Source organism: Mytilus californianus, unplaced genomic scaffold (genome assembly GCF_021869535.1).
Source record: "Mytilus californianus isolate M0D057914Y unplaced genomic scaffold, xbMytCali1.0.p SCAF_9, whole genome shotgun sequence".
Taxonomy (NCBI): domain Eukaryota; kingdom Metazoa; phylum Mollusca; class Bivalvia; order Mytilida; family Mytilidae; genus Mytilus; species Mytilus californianus.
This window is the reverse complement of record NW_026262745.1, coordinates 87,264,615-87,291,613: the sequence shown is the minus strand read 5'-3', so window position 1 is coordinate 87,291,613 and position 26,999 is coordinate 87,264,615. Positions and strand designations below refer to the sequence as shown.

Here is a 26,999-nt window from a genome sequence, read left to right as displayed (position 1 = left end):
GGTTAAATTGTTTTGTCGATATCTATAACTCTTTCTAGGAAGAAGCGATATGAACTTAATGTAAAAAAATCACAACATGACCTTGACCTTTGACCTTGACCTTATTTTCTATTCTTTAGGACCAAGGACCTCACATCAACAGACCCTAGGTCTCTATCACTTATGGTTTACCAGTTACAAATGCATATCATTTATTTCAAATGCATTAGGGGAAATAACTCTCATATGGAGTGTTCGTATCGCTTCCGTCAAAATTGGACAAAAAATCCTTAGGATGTAGCGAGCAATTTGGTAAAATAAATTTGTCGCTTTCTTTTACGGTTACTGAGGAGATGCAGTCACATGGAAAACAGTGTTGAGGGAGATAACTTCTACGAAGAAAATTGTTCGGCTTTGAATGGGTGAAAATAAAAAGCGCATAAACTGTATGATACTATATAAGAAATATCTAAGCGACATCTTGCGATAAACAAAAATTACGCGAGAACAAATTTAGGCGGAAGAAAAAAAAAAAAATAATAATAATAATGAGAACAAATACAATAGGTCTTTCCACAGAAAAGTGGAAAGACCTAATTATATCAGCATTAGTATGAAAAACCACATAACGCAGTAGAAAAGAATAACACAAATAAATAAACAAACAGAATAATACATTCTGATTTTGTTAGAAATGTATTGCAGAACAATTACAATAAATGCAAAAATAAGAAATTATTAGTTTCAATCTTACTATTGGTTAAATTAACTGTTACCCAAATATAAAGTAATGGCTATTAAATATTTTCTTGTTAACCTCTTCGTAGTAGGAAACACTTTTTCAAACGTGAAAATATTGTTAAAAACTACTATGAATTAAAACACAATTGATACAAAATAATAAAATAATACTATGACATATTGTTAAAACAGTAGATTTTACTTGTAAACAGGTAAGTTGGTTTCTGTTTTCGGCTATAAAGATTTCTTTCTTCGCAATATCATAATTTTTCCATTTTGCAACAAGTTTAAGTTGTTTCATTACAGCATTGATTTTTGGAGTATTTCCGCTTATCCACTCTTTTTGACGACTGTCTTCCGTATTAAAGTATTCTAACAAAAGATAAAATGACACCAATGTTACTAAATTTATAATACTGTCAGTTGATACAACTACATATATGATAAAACACATTTTGCTCATTTCATTCTTTTATAAAAAGTATTTAAATAAACAGTTCCAGTATGTAACTATATATTACATCTGCACTCAAGAATATAATGCGTATAGCCTTTTACTTTTTTCCACAACTAGTTTAGATGAACAAGGGATTTTCAAACTCTTTTAATTTTATTTCTTAACAATAAATAATATTTGTAAAATTATTTTATTCATCAATCGTATTCTTTTTGTGTTCTCTTGGTGGGAAGGAGTTTTTTCTGTATTTGTGATCCATTTAGCAACGTTTGCACGAACTTTAACTGATTGCAAATATTCCAGAAACATTTCTGTCAGGAGATTATGCAATAACTGTTAAACATAGCATAGAAAAACAACAATCTACTCGACTCTCAATAAAAAATTGCCCGACTGATCACCATAAGTGAAAACATTGTTTATGCATGCTTTTTTGTGTTTTTTTAACATATATATATTTAGAATCATTTTGAATACTATTAGACGATTAAAGTTCAACATCTATCTTGAAAAAGTACAAATTTGTATATACTTAATCGTAAACATTTAAGATAAAATCCTTCAAAAGCGAAAATTAGGAAAGTGTATGTGTGTTTCCAGCTTCTCGTTAAAAATGATTGAACTATAACATTTACAATGTCATATGGGCATTTCGAAAATTAATATCTTTATGAATAACAAATTATTGAGTAGAGTGCATTTTTCTTTTATCAATTAGATTTTTTTTCTGTTATTCTACAACTAAGATGTTCCTCTCGAATACCGAAATTAAGATTATTCAATCGATTGACAAATGATATACATATATCGAATTGATTGAATAATCGTTATTATATTTTCAAAATAATGATTTTTTTTATAAATGCTTCAAAGGGTTTGGTTATTTGGAGGCTGTAAGTCATATTCAAATTATTATAATCATACACGAAGCTGATGGTAAGTACATTATAATAATGTGTATTATTGTGAACTGAGTACACTAGATATTTGTTGAAGATTACGGAAAATCGTTTTTTAATGCAAGGTGTGGAAGTATTGGTTGCAAATCACACACACTTTCTTAATTTTTTTGTCTATGGTTACCTTTATATATGTCAAAAATAGCCTTCTGAATCAAATCGTCTAATTTGGTAGTTTTTTCTTCCAGTGAATATACACGAATCTACAAAGTTTAAAAAAAAGACGGGCTAGAGTTCCTGGATAAAAATGTAGAAGATCTTATCACTGCACAAATGAGAGAAAACATGATCATTCCGTTCAATGATGATCCAACTGTTATAAAATGGACATATAAGGATGATAGTTGAATAAAACTGTTATAAAGTAGCAACAACAAGTGCAAGTCTAGAATAAAAACAGGACTTTGTATGCAACTTTTTCTTCATTGCCTCTTTAGTGGACCAAAGATCTTAAATCAAAAGAAACTATGTTTCTGTCACTTCCGGTGTGTGATTCAGTTGAATGATTGCAAAGTGATACTCAATATCATAAGTTGAAAACGAAACGACAATACGATGTCGAAAGTAAATTTGACAATTCTACAAAACACAACATATAAGACAAATGCCTTAATAACAGGTACACAACTAGAAACTGAGGGTGATATCAGGTGTTTTTAAAGGGTTTTTAGATCCTGTTCTACATGTACTTGTGACAACTGTCTTGCTAGTTATGTAGTTATAGTTTTGATGATACATCTAATCCGATAGATCAAATTCGAGGAAACGACAACGGATTTGTGGAAACAATTGCAAAAGAGTGGCAAAAAGTACCAAATTCAAAGTCGAAAAAAAACTGACAACGCCATGGCTAAAAAAGAAAAAGACAAACAACAGTACACAATGCACAACATAGATAAACTAGATTGTAGAGTCATACCTTTCACATTTTACCACCAATGATTCATAAAGTATGAATTTCTTAATTTTTCAAAGTTCTGACGGTATGAAAAAAAAACACTGTTTTCGAAGCCTTGTTGTCGCTAATCAAAAAATCTACTATATCTTTAAATATAAGTTTATTTTGATGTAAAATCTATCTGTTTGAAAAAAAGGAAAGCGAAATACTTTGCTGGCAAAACAACAAGTCACTTCCGGTTTCTTTTTTCAAGGTCACATGGCTTTTAATCTAATGCATAAAGTCCTTTGCCTTTATGACGTATCAATATGAATCTAAAGCAAAGGTCAAAATCTAGAACGTCAAATGTACCTATGACCTTGACCTCTCATATAGAATGTTCAGATCCCTTCGATCCAGATGATTCTTGACAACCTGAGGATCTAACGAGTAATTTTGTAAAATAAATTTATCGTAATCTTTTACGGTTGCGAAGGAGTAGTACGCACAAGAAAAACAGTGTTCTGGAACCTGACTCTTGCATGAGAATGTGTTCTGGCGTATTAACTCAAATCCTGGTACCTTTGATAACTATGTACACCACTGGGTCGATGCCACTGCTGGTGGACGTTTCGTGTCCGAGGGTATCACCAGCCCAGTAGTCAGCACTTCGGTGTTGACCTGAATATCAATTATGTGGTCATTTGTATAAATTTCCTGTTTACAAAACTATGAATTATTCGAAAAACTAAGGATTTCCTTATCCCAGGCATGGATTACCTTTAGCCGTATTTGGCACAACTTTTTGGAATTTTTGGTCCTCAATGCTCTTCAACTTTGTACTTGTTTGGCTTTTAAACTATTTTGATCTGAGCGTCACTGGTGAGTCTTATAATGACGAAACGCGCGTCTGGCGTATAAAATTATGATCCTGATACCTTTGATAACTATTCGGTTAAGCGGTGTCAGCAAAATATATATGCGACATCTTTTGAAATAACAATACAACGCATGAAAAAAATAAGGCGGAAGAAAAAAAAAAGATAATCAAAACAAAAGCAAAAGGTCTTTCCAGGGAAAAGTGGGAAGACCTAATAATCAGAACAAAAACAAAAGGTCTTTCAACAGAAAACAAATTCAACAGACATATTAAGGATATGAAATATTTTTGGGAAAAGACTTTACGCGATGTCTTTTGCGCTTTTGGAGGGATCATTCCATATGGATAAGTTTTCGGTTACATAGGATGAGTTTTCGAAACACAATAACTGTTGAATATCAAACACCAAATATGTTATCGTCATGTTGCGAAAAAAAAAGTAACATTTAGAAACGGAATCAGCGAAATGAAAAATATATAATCAGAACTAAATCTGCGGACAAGTGGAAAGAAGGAAAAAACTCAACACGTGCACTCATTTCATTTCAGATATTATACACGTTTCTCACCTGTTTGGCTTTTTGCAAGGTTACTCTAAACCATTTGCTAAAGATCAAATGGCTTTCTTAAACCAGCTTGAAGATGTTGTATTTAACAATTTACCTACTTAAAGAATCAAGGAAGGCAGTATTTTAGGAGATTACTCTTTTACTTACAATGGTCGGTTAAATGGTGTCTATGTTAAAGGTGTATTTACATGTAGTGGTTGATGTTAAATATGCCAAATAATAGCACTAAAAAAATGCAGGGGGAATAGATGTTTTATTTTACTCAAAAGTTCGGGAAATAGATTACTTTTAAAATCGTATAAGCTCATATAAACCGAGTATATTACCGGGAATAGCAACTTAACAACCCCCTATTTCCAGGTTAATAGTCATAAACACCAAATATGTTTGCAACAGTGTACAGTTAAATAAAACTACGTGCCACAGTCGAATACTTTTTATAATTAGCAAGCCGAAAGCTAGTATTTGACCAGTATTACACAATACGCTACATTATAGGAACTTTTATAACGGGAAGTGACTATGGAACCACTTGTGTGCATATCTCTGTCTACAAAATGCGTTTGGATGTAATCTAAAGAAGGTCGCAACCGTACATTCTCCACTATTTATCTACGAATATATTCATACCAATTCATGTTTCCTCAGACATCTAGTTGCCAGCTTGGTTGCCTTGGTCTTCATCTCATCGGATTTATCTTCAAAGCATTTCCTAATTAATTCGTGTAAATTTTCAACGTATTCTGACAGGTTTACTTGTTCACTGTCGCTCTTCCTATTTAAACTAGACATCAAATCAAAATGTTAAACGTTAAATGACAGAAAATTCTCACACTTTGGATTTTTTAATTTGTTTCATTTCCAGGTTCCAAAATAAAAACTGTATCTGCCATAGGTACTGTTTGTATTGTCAAATATTCATGATTAAAACACACAAAAAAAATATTTAGTCTCTTGAACTTATATTGGCATCTTCAGGCTCTCGTAACAATGAGAGTTAAGTATTCGAATGCTGATTGTTATCAATAGATATGATGTATTAAAAAGTGCATGATAGAAAGAAAAGATAACTGAAGAATGCACATATCGAAAATAATCAACTCCCGACCAAATAAGACTTTAAATGAACTCATGTTTTTATCATATTCGTAAATGAGTAAAACGTCTAGAATATTTCATACATATGTTTTCCACATTTCATATAATGCAATCATTCCAGAGGTGTTATGTAATATATGTTGTTTATTTTGCCATTGCATGTCTATGCTTTACCAATAAAGATTCATGCATGCATGTAATTATATTTTGATTTGAAATCCATCATTAATTTAGATTCAATCTTATCTGCTCTTAATTCGACACTTTTTGTTTTCGGATAATTATCAACTGATGTCTTTGAAATTATTGCATGTGTAAAATGGAATAGTTTTAGTATTTAAATGCATGATAAGCAACACATTAGTATCAAAACCCTACATGTCCCCTCTCACGTGACATGAATATTTGAATATTTGTGTTTCTGTTAACCAATATCAGAAAGTATCATTTCAAACGATTGCAATGTCAAAGGTAGCCTAAAATAAGACAAGCAAGACGTTAAGAAAAACATAAACCATTTTTTTTTTGCGCCAAGATCATCGAAAACAAATATTTGCCAGAAAAACTTTATTTTAATAGTATTTTAATGATTCAAAAGAAAAAATATATGACGCAGTATCCTGCTATCATGATTTAACAAAATTGATTTTAGTCTTATCTTGTATGGTTTTGTAAGAAAGAACTACTGCCTACAAGGCATATAATTTGGTGTATGATAAAAGATATCAACACGAAGATATAATTGGTTAAAAAAACAACTGAATAAATTATCAAAACTAGAAATTGGAAACACGATTTAGAAAACCACACATGTAAAACAGAGAATGAAAACCTATTGTGTCGCTGATGACAAATTGAGAGGAAATCTGCTGCTCCTCCAGAACCATCAATTACTACAACAGGGTTGTTATTTGCCAGTACACTCCAAGTTGTTTTCATTGCATCAATACCTCCTTCAAGTAGTACCAAGACAACAGGCAATATTTCATTTGTTTCATACTGAACATGTTTGCAATCTACATTAAAATAACAGAAACACCAATGGCAATTATTTTCTTGTTTTCTTTTCATTTTATTTATGAAAAGTTGTTGCTTAATCAATGAAAGTATTGTTAACATTTGTACTACATCGAATGTGATTGTTTTGCCTCATATTAGTCATCCATAATTAATAGACACATATGGAACCCCTAAATTTGATTTGATATGCATGCAGCCTTCCTTATAACAGGTATAATGTTTTTGATGCCTACGCAGCCTTTACTTATTTGTTTTTAGTCTTTTAAAAAAAATTAACTGTATTTTCATGACGTTTATGTTATGTCTCAGGAAATGCTTTCAATTGGTATTTGTTGATGGTATCTCATGCACATAATTAACAGTTTTTATTAAAAAAATTTACTCCTTGGAAATATGTGTACCAAATCTGACAAAAACAATGTTTTGATTGATGTATCCGCAATCCTGATTGTCTCAATTGTAAAATGGCCGACCCTATCTTTCTGGGTTGACGACTGATGTAAAGTTTTGATTGGAGTTTTAATAATTTTAAGACAAATGAATGATTGTTTTCTAAATTTTATATAGTTTCTATACAAATACCATATTTTTGAAAGACATACATTAAGCGATATATAAGTTTAAAACCTAATTCATGAAAGCCATAAATTTGTTGGAAATTTACACATGGTCTGGGCCGTGTTATTCGAATTTTATCCTGAGCAAGAGTGAGGGATAGAAATAACGAATACCACGTTCCAGGCTATGTGTGAATATACAACAAATATATAGCTTCCATGAATTATTTCGATTCTAGAGTGGGTATGCCGTGTTTGTGGCTGTTCTATTTTACCCACTGTTACATAAATGTACAAAAAATCTAATAAATATGTAGCGTGCATGAATTATTTCTTAAATAACCGCTTGCAAAAAATGTGACTGATTCTTTTAATTCTCAAACTCAACATTTGCCAGTTTTAATTTACATTTTGTTCTCGTAAGCTACCGTCAAATTCACTGTTGACATTTTGTAACGATGAAGCCGCTGTGTTGACTTGCTGAAATCAGTAAACATGTGTATAATGCAATAGAATAGACAAAAAAGTAACACCTACCTCAAAATTTTATTTTAGTGCAATATTATTCAAGTTTAGAAGGTAAATTGAAAAACCTTCAGCTTTGTCGTTTTCATTCGTATGACGTCATGTTTTGAAATGACGTTCATGCGCCAAAAAACATTAATGGAGTTTCGCAAAAATCTTAATTCATTTTGATTTTGTACATTTTCCAATCTCTAATGCATTAAAACTGTTTACTATGCCATAGAATCATAATAAAGGTTCTTACGTGTTTATTTACTGTAATTTTTAACACAGCGACATCGACATATAGCGTTTGCACATAGGTTACGATACATGTGGATTAATGTTGGAGGTATAATATAATAACCATTGTTATGAACATCTCGGAGTCTGCGCTAAGTATAGATATATCTAGAAAATTGTATCATGGTGTGGTTTTCAAAGCCAAAGAAGCACGTCATATTTGAATTTTAAATAAATAATTTCATTATTTTGCCCCTTTCAGATGAAATGCAACAATCCCCAGTTTAATGCAAAATTATAACAAAATCTATGACATAGCCAAATTACTGCCAAATACCCTCAAAACTAACATCGAATTTGTTTATTTTTCCTTAATGACGGTTGACAACTGTAAATTAGAATCTGAAAGATGTGAAGATTTTTGATGTACTATCTCTTGTCCTTCTCCTGTTGTTTTGCTCTAACATAAGGTAAATCATTTCCGATGGAAAAATACATTTTTTATTGTTCTCTTTTAGACGTTTTCTATTATATTATATAAGGTCAATACTAGAGAAAATACGATATTCAGCGGGTCGTATAGAAAAACGACTGAAATTTCCCAATTGAGTTTTGTGTCTTACTTTGGAATTATCTTTAGTTTCACTGTTTCATATTAATCATACCACCATTGATATTTTTTTCTTAATTTTACATTATGCAACGTACATTTATGGTTATAAGAGTATATAAGTTTTTCTTTATAGTTCTGACTGTTATCCTTGTTATTTTTTTAAATTACTTTCAATTTCAGTACTTTGGTAATGATATTTGAATAGCAGTGAGTAAATGTATAGTCATGTGCTTACTTCACCATAAATCCATGTGGTGCTAATTAAAAGTCTGAATAATTGTTCGATTTCAATTGTTTTAATCTGACCAATTTTTCGATAATAAGTGTTAATAACTGAATCAATATTCATGTTTGTTTGGCTCTTAATACTATCAAATTCGTACCTGTATCTTTAATATTATATAAGAAACTTTCGAAAGCCTTTCTACATTCATATGAAGCATTACGGTTGGTGATTGTGTTAATGGAATCTTTCACGACAATAAACTGTGTATGGGTTGGATCTAATGTCTGCTTTGTTGACCTAACAGGAGTTTTTACACTTTTAACTTCTCCATCAATGATCTTTTCAACCTTTACATGTCCCCTGAGAGGTTTAATCTATCCAAAAAGTAATCATTTAATAATAGTCTTTTGCTATATTCTATGATTTTAAGCAAGAAAAAATAAAAATAAATATTCACTGTAACTATGTGTTAGTAAATAACAACATGTTGATTTAAGCTGATATTGCCATATAGTTATCCATAACATGTTTATACAATTATTCCCTTGCGTTATGGGCCTTATCCGTTTAGACATTTAAGTTCATTGCAATTGTATCCAAATCAATCGTCATGTTCTTCCAAGAAAATGTCCGATTAGTTTGAACCGGAGCATGACTGTAGGAACGGAAATCTTTATTATCACAGAAAAAACATGTTATATTCATTTGACATCGGAGTGACGTTATCTAAAACAATGACATCTTAACCGGGTATTTAAAAATAAATACTTATTATTTACCCATGTTAACTATAATCTGAAACAGATTCTTCTCTCTAAATAACGAATAAACGGCTTGACAATAATTCACTACGTAATTTGCTGTATTTTTTTCTGATTACATTTAGATTTATCCACCGTGTTAGATTTAGTACTGTTCACGCAATTCGGATTTAGTCATCTAATATCTGTTCAGTCGTTTTTGCACACATCAACACCATATTGAAGTTACTGAACAGTTCTCAATTGACTGCAAGATGATTGACTGGAAATATCTAATTTACCACAGTGGATAAGTCTGAACATTTAATTTAATTACCGATCGAACATGAAATTGTTTTACTAGTACTATGCAGGTGCACGTAAGATATGGACGATCGAAGTAATTTTTGGATTGAAATGAATTGAATGTAAGTATAAAATGAAATAGTCTTTACTTACTTATATTTGTACTTTCATTTTGATAAAGAAATAAGCGAACACACAAATGTATTTTTATCCTGCATGCTTCATGCATGAACGTTATGAGTTTTATTTCATGTATGCCTTTGTGTGCTTCCTTGTTACATTTGTTTTATAGTGATTGAGATGATAACACAATGTTGACTGTTGTATCCCTATTTTGACATTTTTTCCTAAAGTATCTGTTTGTTTTGTTCCCCTTTCGTTGTCTATATAATTGAATTGTATGCGACTGTCATACAAGTGAGAGGTTTAGCAAGCTTTAAAATCAGGTTCAATCCATCATTTTCTACATAAGAATATGCCTGTACAAAGTGAAGAATACGACAGTTGTTGATGTGTTTGAGTTTTTATTTTGCCATTTGATTAGGGGCTTTCCTTTTCGAATTTTCCTCGAAGTTCAGTATTTTTATGATTTTACTTTTTATTGGAACTTTAACCAATTTCACAACATTACATTAAAAGTTTATCACCTCATTTATTACTCTCTCTGACATAAGTCCAACTATTGGAATGTTGTATCTTTCTAAAGTTGAATGTTCGTTTACCGCTTCCTCGATGAAGTTGACTACTCCTGATTCTGTACCGCAAGTAACAATCCAAGATCCTACAACACACATGACTTACATGACATACCAGTCTTGACAATATTCATGTATAGCTGAAATGTGTTATATTTGCAAAAGTAGTCTACTAATTCTCAGTACTCATATATGCTTGTCAAATCAGAGAACACAATAAAGAGATTAAAGATCACATTTCCTCTTAATAGAGATAACGAGTAAGTCAATAGGGTACACGTTTACTTCTGTACATAACTCATCTGCGATCTGAATGAAAATTTAGTACTAAATATACGATAGGCTATAACAAAAAATAATGTCTAGAGATCTTAGATCCAAAAACCTGTTGCCTTTCAGCCACGTCATATTCCATCAATTATTTTATGATGAAGATATCTGCGGCCGAATATTTGGTGAGCACTCGGTGGTCGTTTGGTGTTGAACCAGTTTATGACTAGTCTATCAAAATTGATGTCGTGAACTAGATAGGTTTATCAGTTTTCTATCTGAAGGTTGTTGGTTTTTTTTTTCGGTCATTCCATCAACAAAAACTTACCACCGCGAAAAAACTAACATTGCTGAAAGTGACGTTTAAACTTACATTCAATTAATCAATTGTTTTTAAGCACATCACTGTTCCTGAAGTACGTTAGTCGAAAACATTTGCGCTGTTTTGAGAAAAGCTGTAATATGGTATATTATACAGGAAACGTGAAAACGTAGTACCGAGAAATGAGAAATTAAAAATGGCCAACTTGCCACCGTCACTTCTTTCAAAGGTTCTGATATGAAGTCGTCCTTTGGTGTTTTTTGATAATTGAACACATGTCATCAGAATATTATGGACATTTAATTTTCACGCAAAGCCCTTACTCATAAGCTGGGCACATCGAGTGCGTAAGACTACTTTCCTAGCTATAAATGTCGATATAATTATTGATTGTATTGTTAAGTTCTTTAATCCTAACATGTAAGAAAAACTAACGCTTATTTATAAAACTGAACAAAAGTACTTGTCTTCATCAATGGAAGATTACGGAGAGGTACATTCTCGTCATTAAAGAAAATAAAAACGAAAAGATAAAAATAGCAATCCTCTTGAATACCATAAATTTGAATACGTGTCTTCATTTTAAATATTCGTATTAGAAAGATTATAATTGCAACTGGTGTTATTACTCGTTTTGCATTCGTGGAGAGTAGGTTACCTTATTTCCTAAAGCCACAATAACAGACAAAAATGTATATCGTACACGTGCACGGGTTATTTATTGGAAAAAAGAAAACAAAGAATATTTAATACGTTTTTTTTTTTATATTTTACCAGTGCTTATGACAGCCTCGATCAACATTTGTTTCAAATTGCGCTTGTCTTTTATGTTGAACTGATGATGTATTCCTGTGATCGCTATTACTGCCTCCGGTGTAGGTACAAGCCATCGTCTCGGTAGTTCTCGTCGTAGTAGATCTGCCTGGTCTACAGTGTCATAAATTTGTGTATACTGTAATAACAATAAGTTATTCGCTATAAAACCAGGTTCAATCAACCATTTTCTACATTTGAAAATGCCTGTACCAAGTCAGGAATATGACAGTTGTTGTCCATTCATTTTTTATGTGTTTTGTCATTTGATTTTGCCATGTGATTATGGACTTTCCGAATGAATTTCTTCGGAGTTCAGTATTTTTGTGATTTTACTCATTATTATTATTTCAAAACTATAATGGTGTAAATAAATCATTATCCTTGTTCGGAGTTATTTAAAAAGATAAGGAAAATATAAGGCTTCCAACAGTCAACTTCAGTTGTCGTGGTTTTCTTAAATCAAGGTAGCGCTATCAATTTGTTAATTTAAGCAAAACATTGCAAACATTAGTTTTCATTTGTTTAAAATGAAAAAAAGTTATTTATACCAGTATGAGGCAAATCTTTATTATGTTATTCCAATTTCGTAACGTGTATTAATATAAGGGCTATTTTCACTAAATGACGTAGCATTTCATCCCATGTCAAACGTTAGCCATTCAATCTGGGTTGAGATACAAACTTAAAAAAGCATATGTTTTATCCATAATGTAAAAGCACAAACAATTGAATTATACTCATCGACCAGATTGCAAAAAGATTCAGGTTCAATATGATTTCATTTGTAACAAGTAAGATCTTATCACAGTGTTGTTTTTTTTCGGATTTTTAATACTAATAATCGATCAAATAATCTCCAGTTTTTAAACCTGAATTATTGACAGAGTGAGAACATGCATATTACATGTACTGTTGCATACATATATGTTATGTTGCAGTGCATAAGATCTTTTGAGATGTAAATTTATATGTGTAATAAAGCTATACACTAACATGTTCGTCTTTTACTACTTGTTTTTAATTCATTTGTGTTTGTTGTTTTGACATTATGACATTTAAAGCGCTCAATGCAAAATTACCTTATATGGATAGAAAACATAGGCGGAAGCTTTCAAAGGGATAGTCGAGAACAACCAAAAGACAAACAAGTCAACAAAAATGAACGACCAATCAACACGAGCTCTTACTTAAAGTACCTTTACATGGATGTTTGATGTTTCTATTTTTTGTTTGCACATATATGTTGAAAAATCATGTTTGTCTAATCCCTGACTTAGTGATGACATACACACACATCATCTCGCTAACAAGACAATAAAAACATTTCTCACCAGCACTTTCCTGTATTTAGATTTCCTCTGAAGATAAATTGAATGATCGGTAGTAGGCCGTATAGATCTGCAACCATAAAAAATATTGAGATACATTCGTTTAATAATGAGATACTATTGAAAGGACATGCATAGTAACTACAATAATTGTTAACTTTTTATGAATTTTGAATTTTAAATTGTATTATGATAAGACAACCATGCAACACATACTGCTTGATCGGACACGACACAATTTTAGTGTTGCGGCAGTTTAAGCTTGGGATAATCATTTAATATAATCAAATATGAAAATTATTCGAGTAAAAACTGAAACAATTATATTTAAATGCTTAGATCTATAGATTATAACATAACTTCCAACATAAAGGGTCCAACTGACGATTCTGTATTAGAGTCTTTACCTGTGATCATGTTTACAACACTTTCATGTTTACTAAATGCAACTTTTGTTAAAACATTGAAAATGTTGAATGGGTGTATACATATTTTGCAAAACTGCAATTAATGCCAGTATGCCTTTATTTATGATAAGGTTTACGAATATCTAAGTTATATTTTATTTAAATAACGGAACCAGTGTGTTTTTTTTTTCGATGTGTTTTACTGATATTACAGTTCAGTTAATTAATAAAGAATTAGTAATATAAATTATCATATATTGCGACAGTATCACAACCCTGTCTACTAACTCACTTTGTGTTTCTTATTTGTAGTATTTTTCACCTTTAGTAAACCCTTGCAATACTGTGATTGACGGCTTTTTTAATGAAAATATAGAATAAAATTTGTGTCTTTGAAACTTGTATTTTAAGGTCAAGAAAGCTTATGTTGTAAATATTTGACCTGAAATTACATCAACTACTAAGAACGAACTTTGTTTTTCTTTTTGAAGAATTCTTAGGTAAACGTATAAAAAGGGGTTATAATTAATTGGTAGACTAACATAATCTGTAATTGTATTACATGTTCAATCATTAATCATGAATCCATTATCCAAATATATGCCATTATAAATCATTTTGTTTTTATTTTGAAATGCAGAAATTATTCAATTCATGATTTCAAACATAATTAAGAATGTCACATATTTCCGATGAAGAGTCTGCGCAAATAACAAATTCTGTTAATTGTTTATTTTTGTTCCCATCAAAAGACATTGTTTTCTAAAAATGATACATTACTATATAGCCCGTTGAAGCATTGACTTTGATTTATCACAAATTGTCAACGACTCATTCAATGGCACTCCATAAAGAAGATTGGGAATGATTAGTAAACATTTGTGTTATATTATACGAAACTGAAAGACTATTTGTCCTAAGTTTAAATTTCTTAAATTTATGTTGGAGGTAAACACTTGACTTATTGACATTCAAGAAAATTGATGATGTTCTTTCCAATAGCAACTCAAACTTTTCTAATTGGGGTTTATTCATATATCCCCAAGATATTTAGGTATAAAAGAAACAATACACACGGCTTTCTGTGCCTCATTTTTTTACTTATACATCAAATTAGACATCTACGACAATAATGACGATTTTGATCTTGAAATTATCAATTTCCCCCACCTTTATAGCAATACACTGCATATGGGATATTCATTTCCTATTTTTTTCGGTAATCAAAAGCTTGCAGCTCCAACTCAGACTTTGCAAATCTTCATACGTGTCTGAGCAGAAAGATGGTGAACCAGGGGTAGGTCAAATAACGTGTCGTACTTTATCTAAAAAAAAAATCGGACGGCACCAAGACCTTGTTGATAAATATCAATAATACACAATGGTCTTGAAGTATATATTATTGGTATTTACGTTTTTTCTCATCTTTATTTTTATGGTAAAGTATTATCTTGTTTTTGTCTTTATGAATATAACTTTAACTGTTTAGTCTGTGTTTGATGATTTCCATTTGACGTGGCCCTTTACTTATACATCCTGTCATTGTGTTATTGTTTTATTGTAAAAATTTTGTATTCGTGTCTTTAAATGTTGCTGATGTGCTTTGTTTACATGTATATGCCTTTTTTTTTCTTTTTTTTGGTTACATTTAGTAGGTCCGTACTTATACATTCCGTCTTAAAGTTTGTGTTATTGTGCTATGGTATGTTTTCGTTTTCTTGTCTTTTATTTTTTGATAATGCGCTTTGTCTGTATGCCTTTTTGTGCTTCTTTGTAATATATTTGTTTTTTTCATTGTGATTAAGATTATAACACAATATTGGCTGCTGTACCCCCGCTATTTTTACATTTTTAAATATAATGTCTGTTTGTTTTGTTCACACATCGTTGTCGCTATAATGGCATTTCATGCGACTGCAAAACAGGTGGCAGGTTTAGCTAGCTATACAACAAGGATTATTCCACCATTGTCTACTTTAAGAAATACGTGTTCCAAGTCAGGAATACGATAGTTGTTATTTATTCGTTTAATGTGTTTGAGCTTTTGATTTTGCATTTTGATTCGGGACTTTCCGTTTCAGTATTTTTGTGATTTTACTTTTTATTCAAGTTTATTGTAATTCTATTTTGATATAGGAATAAAACATTCAATTGAAGTTGACCTTTTGTTTTATAACATAAGTACCAATGCATTGAAAGTTGCTACAAACTGTTAACATTTTTTTGTATTCTATTTTTTTCGGATTTAAGCTGATTTGGCAAAAAAGCTGTAATCACAGTTTTTTACAAACTGAAATTGAAATAAAAGAGAATCAGAGAAAAAAGTGTTAATTTGTTTCATTTTGAGTTTAACACACACAAAGAAAACCATTCATAACCATATATAGAGATAATTTTACATCTATGCACAAGAAGAGAAAATATTAAAGATAAAATATGAGGACATATAACAAAGTTATAACTGTAATAAAAAATAATTCATGCCATGTCCCATGTGATTCGAAAGAAAAGATTTTTTTCGGTTTAACAACGAAAGGAACATTGAAGACAAATAAGAGAAAGTATTAAATCAAAATAAAGGACTGCGCACATGTTTCTTTCAAAAAACACATAAGACAATCAGTTTTATCATTTGCCAGTTATTGAGGTCATTTGATACATAAAAAATGAAATAAGTCGGTATCATTTTTCTTATGTCATAATTTGGGAGGCTGGTCACTGCGTGTCCTTACTGGAATATATTGTGATATACGATATATTCCATGTTTATCATATCATTCTTGTCATGATATATGAGAAATCACAAGAAAAACTAAGGAATAATGTACGATGCTCTTAATAGTAAGTGTGAGAAAAACAATTTTGAAATGATACAAACATTATCCGAGTTTTTAATGAAACTTTTTAAATATACATTCTAAATGTATTTATCAATTGATACTAATAATGACTCAAGCAGTAAAGGCTTTCAAACTCATACCAATTGATTAAATCAACAAATACGTTCACCTCTTCCAGGAAATTTTCTAATTCTGCATTAAAAATAAGTACTTAATAGTTGAACGTATTAAATTTTATTGATATAATTTTTGCTAATTTTCACTCTGGACACAAGTACTTGCTTTCAATGCATTGATTCAATATGCTTTAAATAAAACGACGGACTGTAATGAATGAATGATTTTTGTAGACACACGAACATAGATACATTCCAGGAGTTTTATAGGTTGCTTTTCTGTAAAAAAAAAAAGAGAATGCATTTTCCATAGGAACTCCTTTTACGGCTAAAACTGTACCACTTTTATCATGAAGTTTCGACAACATGTATTCTAGAATGGAAAGCTCATACATTTCTATTTTTTTTCAAAGGTCATAATAGAGGGCTGTGTGGCATATTTTCATTATTTACATGCCCCGAACTTCTACGAGTTTAAACTTGTACTTAAATTATGTACTACCCCTACCTTTACGTTTGGTCGCCCTCGGAATTCAATGCTGCCGCTATATTTTTGTTTATGTATACTAATAACCTTTCCAAGATATGTCTCAATGATATAAAACAAAGAGGTCATGTATGGGAACCAGTACGTAAATAAAATAATGTATATATGAATAGTATATATCTCCCCAAAAGAGTCGTGGTTATGAAAGAACTTATAAAGTATATGATGTAGGCATGTTACTGTACTAGATTACGTTCTTCTTTGTCTATCTTGATGATTGGTATGCGTGAGAAAAAAAAATAAAGAAACACGTATGTTTTTTAATATAAAGTTTTGAATCATTGTTCATGTGTAATATGCCGCATTGAAGGTATATCTCATATAAAACGTATTTCAACTTACAGCTTTGTAGAATGCTAGTTTCCAATAATTTCTAAAAATGTATTTTCAAAAGATTCTTTATCTTTCAAATCTTTTGCAACATATGAAGAAGCCATTTTGAAAATAAGAGCTATGTTATCTAGTTATGTAAACGAAATTGTTATAATCAAAATTGACATTTTATGAGAATTCGATTGAAAAAGCTTTTCAAGATTATGGTTTTAAATTATATGTACATGTAAACGGCAAAATAGAAACTAAAGCAAGACATTATTGTTTATTCATATTTTCTTTACAACTTTAACACAAAACCTCAACGCGAGGATACTTTGATACAGCACGAACAGGTAACGGTGCGAAATCTGTATAAACGCCCTTCAACATTCCTGAGAACAGACACAGTTGTGCAGTGTCATTCGAACAGATAGTCGGAACTTGCAATTTCGTTATGACAACAAAAATGATAAAAACAAATGTTGTTTGTAAGAAATCATTTGAATTTTAGTTTATAAAATGTTTAAACGATATATGTGCACGCAGCTTTAACATATGTTTTGTTTATGTCATGCTTTGTCTACACCTAACTATAAAGATATCATGATAATCAAATAAGTTTCTGCATTTAACTTAGATATATTTGCAAGTTGTTTTTTAGTCTAGTTGAAGGAAAATATGTACCGCGTAAGAGAGGTTATTTCTTAAAACATATAGGGAAACTATTGTAGGAGTTAGAAAATGACCTTCAGCCGGAATTGATCATTATTTCGAGGTGAAAATTAAAACACGTTACGCTCATTAATCCATATCCACATTCCACGATGATTTTCGATATGAAATAAAAGCAATGTTTTCACTACTGAATTGATCTCTTAATAATATGACTTTTTAAAATCATGGATTCGACAAATTCTATCTGTTCGTTTAGGATGTTTACATACTTGTTTAAAATATATATTCATATACCTTATGTTGTCCATTCATACCGGTTTAATTATGAATACTTTTTAAAAGTAGAAAAGGATCCAAGATATGTTTTTACACATTCATTTATAACAATTTAATTGAAAAAAGTATAACAGAAAAAACACCAATCTCCGAGGAAAATTTTACACGGAAAGTCCTAAGGCAAATAGCACAATCAAAAGCTCTAACACACTACATGAATGGATAACAACTGTCTTATTCTTGACTTGGTACAGACAGTTTCTTATGTAGACAATGGTCGGTTAAACCTGGTTTAATAACTTGTTTAACATCTCAGTTGTATGACAGTTGCATACAATTCCGTTGTATGGATTACGTTGTGTGAACAAAATAATCAGACATAAGGTTAAAATGTCAGACGATAAATGGCTGACCCGTGTTAAGGGAGAGCAATATCGCTTGCACGTCAAAGACACCCTTGTAGATTTCAAAAAAGAGCAGGCTAATGCCGCTTCAAGGCAGCACTCGCACCCACAAAGTGGAGAGAGATTAATATAAGTTGTTATAACTTGCTTTCCAATCAACTATAAATATATATGTTTAAACTAAAATGTCAGACATAGTGATGCAGCGGTCAACATTGTGTTATAATTATAAACACTATAAAGAAACATGTATGTCAACAAAGTAAAACAAAAAATCATACACTGGATGAGTAAGTACCGAGTCATGCCAAATGAATGTTCCTTAAAATAGACTAGTTTGTGGAGGTTTGGAGGATGATTAGACAATTACTAACATGTTTCATCGCGCCACATAGTGTATGTGCCTTTCAAAAGTCATGAGACTGTAATTCAGTGGTTTTTGCTTGTTGCAGTGTTACATATTTGTTTTTCGTTCTTTTTTTGTAGATATCTTAGGCCGTTAGTTTTTCTCGTAGGAATTGTTTTATAGTTACATGTCAGTTAAGAGCCTTGTATATGGTACTGTATTTTACTCACAATAGTAAATATATATACATTACTTGAATTTGTCTTTCTGTGCTTTACTGTTTAAATTGTGTTTCTCCATTGGTTTGACTTCAAATTGGAAAACAGTTATTCTGGATTGATTTCTAGTCTGGTGGTTTTAGCGATGTTTCCCCATTTCCTGATCTACAATATCAGAAAATAACAAGCCATATATTAATTTCTGTGAATCTATGATAGCAGAGTAAATACGGTTTTATAATTGTAAACAACACATCTTCAAAATTGCGATACTGGTACTGACTTGATATTTTGTTTTGTTGTTGTCTTTTTAATATATGCATAAACATTTGAACTTTTGATTGGTTTGTGTTTTTTGATGATACTCTTTTGTTTACAATAAATACTCCAATTTCAGAACAGCTGCAAAGTTTGCCACCTGTTAGTGGGCGAATTTAAGTCGTCTGCATAGAAAATTATACCAGACTATTTAAAAAAGAAATGCAACTGCAACTTAATATGACAACATTGTATTCCATTTAAAATTGTCAAGAACAAAATAGTATTTGATATCGTGATCCTCAAGGATAAATGACGAAACCTGCCGAAACATTTTTTGTTCGTCGTCCTAATACAAACATTGTCCATCTTAGTAGTACGGTGACCAGACACAATATTTTTTAGATTTCATCGTCAAACATACTATATGGCTGTATTATATATTATTGAATTCGGTAACATGAGTACTTTTGATATATCGATGTCGTCAAAAAGAAATTTGGTGACAGTTGTGCATAAAATAAGGTCAAAGATCAAATTCTGTTATTATTTCTTCCTTCCATATTTTCAAAATTTGAAGAGATATACAACAATTAAGGTTAAGTTTCAGAGACCGTCATTTTTTTTCAAATCAATTAGCAATGAATTATCTCCAAAATAAAAAAAAAAGGAATTAGGAAATCGATTTATTCTGAAAATAGGCGTTTTTCAAACACTTGTTCTTTTATACAAGATCAACACATACTCTGTTAAAGTTACAGTAGTTATCTTGCCGGCTGACATTCAACCTCGGCAATAAGTGATAAATATTATTTTTACCTGAATCCTACTATCATGAAGGCGTATTTTGCAAAAGCTCATTCATGTAATTCATTAAAACTTTACACCACTCAATACCTCGAAACAGTTACAATTACAAAATTCAATCAAGGAGATCCACATAACATAATTAAGCCAGGAGTATCTTCTGGTTTATCTGTCAAGGAACATGATTGGAAATTTCTACATAATTCTTACCCTTTACAGGAGCAAAGCTCCGAACATGTAAGGTTTTGTTGTGAACTAACACATGACTTTTTACATGGAGATTTCCCCTTACATGAAAATTCAAGATCCTGCAAGAATTCTTCTGACATATGCCCTTTAAAATACACGGGGTGTAATGAATCATTTAACTCTCGCAACCGGATTCTAAAGGTGACGGAATAGGAGGTTTAGCAATGTGTACTGCGGTCCAAATTTTAGTTTGAAACGAAGCACGGCAAACATGCTGTTTCATTGCCGCTTCACAGGTAGGTAACCTGATTAAACTTACATCTTTACTGGTGGCAAGCTTGAGTATTGTATAAATATCATGATGGAATGATTGAAAGATAATTTTCTGATCATAAAGCTTTGAAATTAACTTTTATGCCCAAACAAGGGCTTCATCTTTGTCAGTATTACCGAAGCTCTGCATACCACTGAAATAGTCATGCGTGTCCTTCACAGTCTTGTCGACAGTTTGTTTAACTACTCCAAACAGAGAGGAAGTTGTGTCGCATCCGGTAAGTGCATGTACAGCCGGCAATACTTTACAAATTGTTGGGCAAAGACAGGCACATGGTTGGTGAATGAGTTAAATTCTTCGCCCATCCTTTACACCGCTAATGTTCCCAATCTGCACACACAACTCGCTTGTATGTGTCATATGTTTGTAGCAGTGAACACACTGAACAAACACATTCGTATTAGAGGCCCGTATGATTGATCTTCCGCTCTTTCCAATATCTCTAAACTACGTGTCAAAGTTTAAGGCATTAAGTATCTTAAGAGTATCGCTCTCCTCTTGGGTGCTAAACAAGTTACGACAGTCATTAACACTCTTAGTATAAATAACCATGATAATTTCTAGATTTACAAACGTTTCGGCTAAGTTAAGCTCACAATCAGGTGGAATCAGGGGATTGGTCAAAGTTTTGAAGAATAAAACTACCAAAGAAATTAAGGAGAGCCTGTTTGTTTTCTTTAAAAGAAAGAAACTTCTTCCAGTCAGGAATACTTTTCCCTTTAATAATCTGATACACTTTGGTGGAAGCTTCAGTCTTTGTGCGGCGTTTCCTTTCAGCAGACTGTATAGAGTTGTTCATAACGTAGCGGTCAAAAACATCTGCTACTGTCTGCGCTATAGAAAAGCATTGGGACATATTTTTAATAGTCAGCTGCAAGGTCACCGAATGTTTTACTTTTCTAAACATCAATACATTGAACCAATGCCATACCATCTCTGATGTAAGTTGTGAGTGAAGGTACAATGGAAGATAGGGAAAGTGCACAAGAGACTTCAGATTCTAACTGCTTCACCAAATCAGACTTGCATGATTTTCTCATGGTGCCGTCATTGTGAAAAGGGGAAACTAGAATGGGACCTACATGGTGCAACATCATCTCTACAGTTTGCCAAGATCAATTCACGTATAAATACAAGTTCTGGATTTATGTGACCAGAAATTATTTCCCCCTATTTACATTTAAGGTTTGTTTTTGTCGTCATGTTTTCAAACGTTTTTAGTTTTGACTTTGATATTGGACAATAAAAACTCCTCGACTGAGTTAAAGAAAGAGCACTAGTGAAGAAATGTCTAGACATGTTCAAGCCTTCCTCGACAGCTGTCAGCAAAGAATCTTGAATATCTTTTGTAGCATGCATTCCAGCAGAGATATTGATAAGACATGGAGAATGGGATTCCACATCAAAGGGATCTGTCATGGTTCATTTAGATGGTCACTTCGGCAATAACATGTTCTTCATCTCTTTCCATTGCTGTTGGTTTTGTTTTCTCCTGTGAATTTGTATTATTTGCAGCAATTCCAGCCCTCTCCAGCATTACACGACTAAAGGATTTTTAGGAAATGTCTAGTAAGGGTCCATCTAACAAGCGCAGACCTTTGCTTTGTTATGCTTTTATAAAGGTCCTTTATGTTGCCATGTCGGTCCATATACCGTTAAAATGTCCAGGAGTCTGTCTAATAGTAAGTCGCCATCTATAAAAGGTGATCGAATATTCTCAGAAAGTTGAAGCATATCGAGTATGTTAACTAGCATCCACCTTCAGTAATTGGTACGGTTGGTTACAAACAAATATTTTAACATTTGAGAAGTGACCAAATACCCTCTCGTTCTGCTCTTATATTTGACAGCAAAATGTCTACTGCTTCAAGGAACATATCCCAGTATTTGAATGTAAGTGATACAGCATATCCCCATTGTTTATATGTACCTATAAGAGGCTGTACATGAGCTCCGAATAGCTCCGTCATATGAGCTGAGATAAACGAATTTGATATTATTGATTAATAAAGGTATAAAATATCATATAAATGTTGATTATTTTACATTTTGCGCAAAAACAAATGATGAAATTGAATTTAAACGTACTCTATTAAATGCACAAATATTCGTAGTGTTAAACTTTTACAAAAACTCTTTAATAACGGATTAATTTTGCTAAACTTTATTTGAAATCGTTAAAATAAGATGTAACAACAATGTATATAATAACAGAAATCATATCACGGATGTTCTTTTACAATGTAGACATCAAAACTTTTCAAAGTCGATTTTTCTTTCAAGTATAAACACGTACTTCAGAGCCCATTTTACAAAAATTGCACCGTACGATTTTTTCAAGTCAAAATGTTAAGTTTAACCTTTGAACTACCAATACGGTGATTTATAGTCCGAATGACACAAATGACTCTTTAAATAAACGACTTGTCAATACTCTGTGACCGTATTATAGTGTATTGTTCCTCAATGTTTGGCAATATTCTGGAAGAAAATAGTCATATTTGTGATGAACGAAGTTCATTACTGTCATGGGGACTAAACTAGGATAAAGTTCTCGACATTAAAAAAAAACATTTTGAATAATAAGCTATTTGGTCCTCTTTTTTTTTAGTTAGTTTGAATATTATTCATATGTGGTAAATTATGAACATGTTTAATTTATAATCGATTTACTCAAAAATTCATATCAAACCAAACGGGGAAACTTTTTTCTAAAATCTAATTACTGACTTGACAAAAATCCGAGATTAATTATTGCTGTATTAGGAAATTCTCAATACAATATCATTATCAGATATCAGAATACAAGTTCTTACTAGTACGGTACTCATTTAGTCGCATTATTCGCAACGAAACAACATCTTGCAATAGATACTGAATTCAGAGTTTTCCCTTCTTAATTTGAAAATCTTCTACATATCCTAATTGAAAATTGTTCTTTTGTTAGAACAAAAATCGAAATTGTATATACAAATGCCATATTTCGGGAAATAACGAATACAAATCATACGGTATACATGGCATTTTTTTTTCTCGTTTTTATTGATCAATATTTAATCATACAGTCTTTTCATAATGAGTACTTATTGTGCACCTCTGCTGACCTTTTTGTATCCATGTGATTTTGTTTACAAAAATCGACTTTAAAATAGAAGTAAAATCTCTTCTAGTGTCCTAGTACCCTTTGGTCATGTTTGTGTTGTCTTATTACTGACAAATCCACATTTCAGTGAATGCCTATATTTCTAACATAAAAGTGAACTTGAAGTTATAGATACTACTTGAAATACATTCCTCCTCATATTTCCACTGATTTTGAACCAACTACAAGAAAAACTTCAATAAACTCTTTATTATATATTTAGATGATAAACGCTATACCTGTCCAATGTTTTTTTTTACAATAAATGACTAATCTATGACGCTTGGAAATAAAAAAGATAAAATGATAAATTGCGAAAAGAGAAAAATGTGTAAATTCAGGTTAAGGGAGATGCATTTAATGGAAAAACGATGATTTTCTTTTCAAATCTCAAGTTATCCTACCTTTGAAGTATACATGTGAGGTTATGAGACAAAGAATTAAGGAATTTTTAAAAGGTACAAAATTATTGTGTGTTGTTGCTCACACACTTCCCGTCAAGTCATGCCTGATACATTCAATGATGTATGTGTATCAAATATAAAAGTGCATTCAGTTTGTTAAATATCCTCAGAGGGTTTTATTTGATGAAATGTAAAAGGTTTACAAATATATTTCCTAGTTTAAACAGTATGTATCAATGAAAAATTACAACAATAAAGTAGTACAAATCTACATGAAATTCAATTATGAGATTTGGAAACAAGTTTTGAAAAACTTATATAAATCTGTCTTCCTAGGGATAGTATATATCTATATAGATTTTAAATTAAGACAGTTATTTATTTCAAAATACATTTAAATTTCCAACTGATTGTAATAGGGATGTTATCTTTTTGTATAGAGAGGACATTTAAAATGATATCATCTAGTGATTTACCTTATCAAACATTTATTCTTTTGTTAACATATGTGAATGCTTGCAAGGCAATATTTATAAATGGTAATCTTTATCACTTACTTTTCAAAGGAATTGTTTAAAAAATCTAATACAATGTCCAATAAAGTAATATGCAGATTGATAGTGAAAAGGGTAAATGACTTTGGGGAAATTTTGAGAACATAATCATCTCCTTTTTCAATGGTTAAAGTTAGTCTGAATGTTAACAATACGGACGATAATCAGTGTGACAAATAGTTTTATTCACCAGGTTCCTTTTATTTCGGATAACTATTTAAAAAGTCAGCGGGGTAAAATAGTCCTGGACAAAACAAAATGATAAAATAAAATTGAGAATGGAAATGGGGAAAGTGTCAAAGAGACAACAACCCCACCAAAGAGCAGACAACAGCCGAAGGCCACCAATGGGTCTGCAATGCAGCTAGAAACTCCCGCACCCGGAGGCGTGCTAAAGCTGGCCCCTAAACAAAAATGTATAATAGTTCAGTGATAAACCCTTCAATGTATTATTTGGGTTAGATGAAAAGGATTTTATTGAGTATAACCCCTAATTTATTTTTTTACTTTCATCTTCTTACAATCTCAAACATTTTTTTATAATCAAGATTGATATTCAAGTGTAATATTCATTAAATGTTGTTTATATATATTACTTAAACAGTACTATAGCGGATTTTCCTAATTTTTGTTTTTTTATCATAAATATGATTTTGATAACGTTTGCATTAATTTTCAAAATGATCAACGGTAAATAAATTGAAAAAAATATATCCACATCTATCATTCCAATCATTCAAGATGTTTCTAGGTAAAAGTTTCCATTTTGAGTTCATATTCTGGTTTTTATTTTTGAAATCGCTATGTCCGTTTCGGAATCAGATTAGAAAGATAATTTGTAATGTATGAAGAGAAGAGAACACGTGATACCATTATTTAACGGGATCAACTCTTAAAACTTTTACTCGTTCGAGCTAAACATTGCACAAGTATGCATTGATATTTCAACACTTGTAGTTACTTTTTTTCAAATTTGTTTGGGTTTTTAGTCTGTGATCACCTTGATAGAGTTTAAGGGAAGATGATTATAAACACGCTAATTCTCACTCAACAAATACATTTTACCGGGGTGGTTCCTTATGACAACATAATAACTATATCTGATTTCAGAAAAAAAGGAAAGCATGATTTCATGTAAATTTAACCATTTTTCCCGAAGAAATACTCTATTCTACATATTTTAATATGAAAATCTAATACAAAAGATGAATAATACAAAAAAAGAAGAAACAGGGAAGAATCAATGAAAGATAAAAGTGTTAAACTGTTCAAGAGGTTGGCAGAGTTAACTTATTTATGATTTTCAAATTGAAAAAATCCTGTTTTGTTTTTCGCTCATGCACACACATCATAGTTTTTAAATATATAAAAATAACCAATATTAATTTATACAAACAACAGTTTTTTTTTAGAATTTTAAGGCGAAAAGTTAAAAAACAATTCAAATTCTTGAACCTCTTATATCTCAAAATCTATTTTTCGATTTGTGATTTTTTCCAAAAGATTATTACGCACTTCATCATATGTCAGTATCACGAAACGACAATTGAATGTGACACTGTCTCGATACCTCTCAATTTATTTAAAAAAAAAGTACGACTTAATACAGTTAATTCTGATATACTCACTTGAAGATTCAATAATAATGTATGTATGATATATCTCCACTTTGAGTAGTTATCGAATATTAAATGATTTGCTATACCAAATGGGATGAGTATATATGAATTATCACTTAATCTCGATTCAAACCGTGTAATTTCCTTATTGTCTGTAGTCATTCGAATTGAACCACCAACTTTAAATAGATATACTATTGACAAAGTCATGCAAATTATAATCGGGAAGCATGGATTAGCAAAGATAACATAAATAATGGAAATGTATTTGCACATAAGCGATTTAGAACATAGAATATATATTATCTAAAATCTTTTGTTTCGTAAACATATAAAAATGCTTTTGAG

At 31.2% G+C, this 26,999-nt stretch overlaps 1 protein-coding gene across 1 annotated transcript in view; it reads right to left on the bottom strand.

Annotated features, from left to right (window-relative positions):
- Positions 1–26,729, bottom strand: part of LOC127716642 (transient receptor potential cation channel subfamily M member 5-like) — a 50,810-nt gene extending 24,081 nt beyond the window's left edge. The window contains exons 1-10 of the mRNA XM_052222882.1: positions 26,661–26,729; positions 19,380–19,509; positions 13,204–13,270; positions 11,831–12,008; positions 10,417–10,550; positions 8,881–9,097; positions 6,393–6,576; positions 5,093–5,246; positions 2,261–2,339; positions 923–1,092 (exon numbers count right to left, since the gene is read on the bottom strand). Of these exons, the coding sequence (XP_052078842.1) occupies positions 923–1,092; positions 2,261–2,339; positions 5,093–5,246; positions 6,393–6,576; positions 8,881–9,097; positions 10,417–10,550; positions 11,831–12,008; positions 13,204–13,270; positions 19,380–19,426 (1,230 nt within the window). The 5' untranslated portion in view covers positions 19,427–19,509; positions 26,661–26,729. The remainder of the gene's footprint in view (positions 1–922; positions 1,093–2,260; positions 2,340–5,092; positions 5,247–6,392; positions 6,577–8,880; positions 9,098–10,416; positions 10,551–11,830; positions 12,009–13,203; positions 13,271–19,379; positions 19,510–26,660) is intronic.
- Positions 26,730–26,999: the final 270 nt, after the last annotated feature.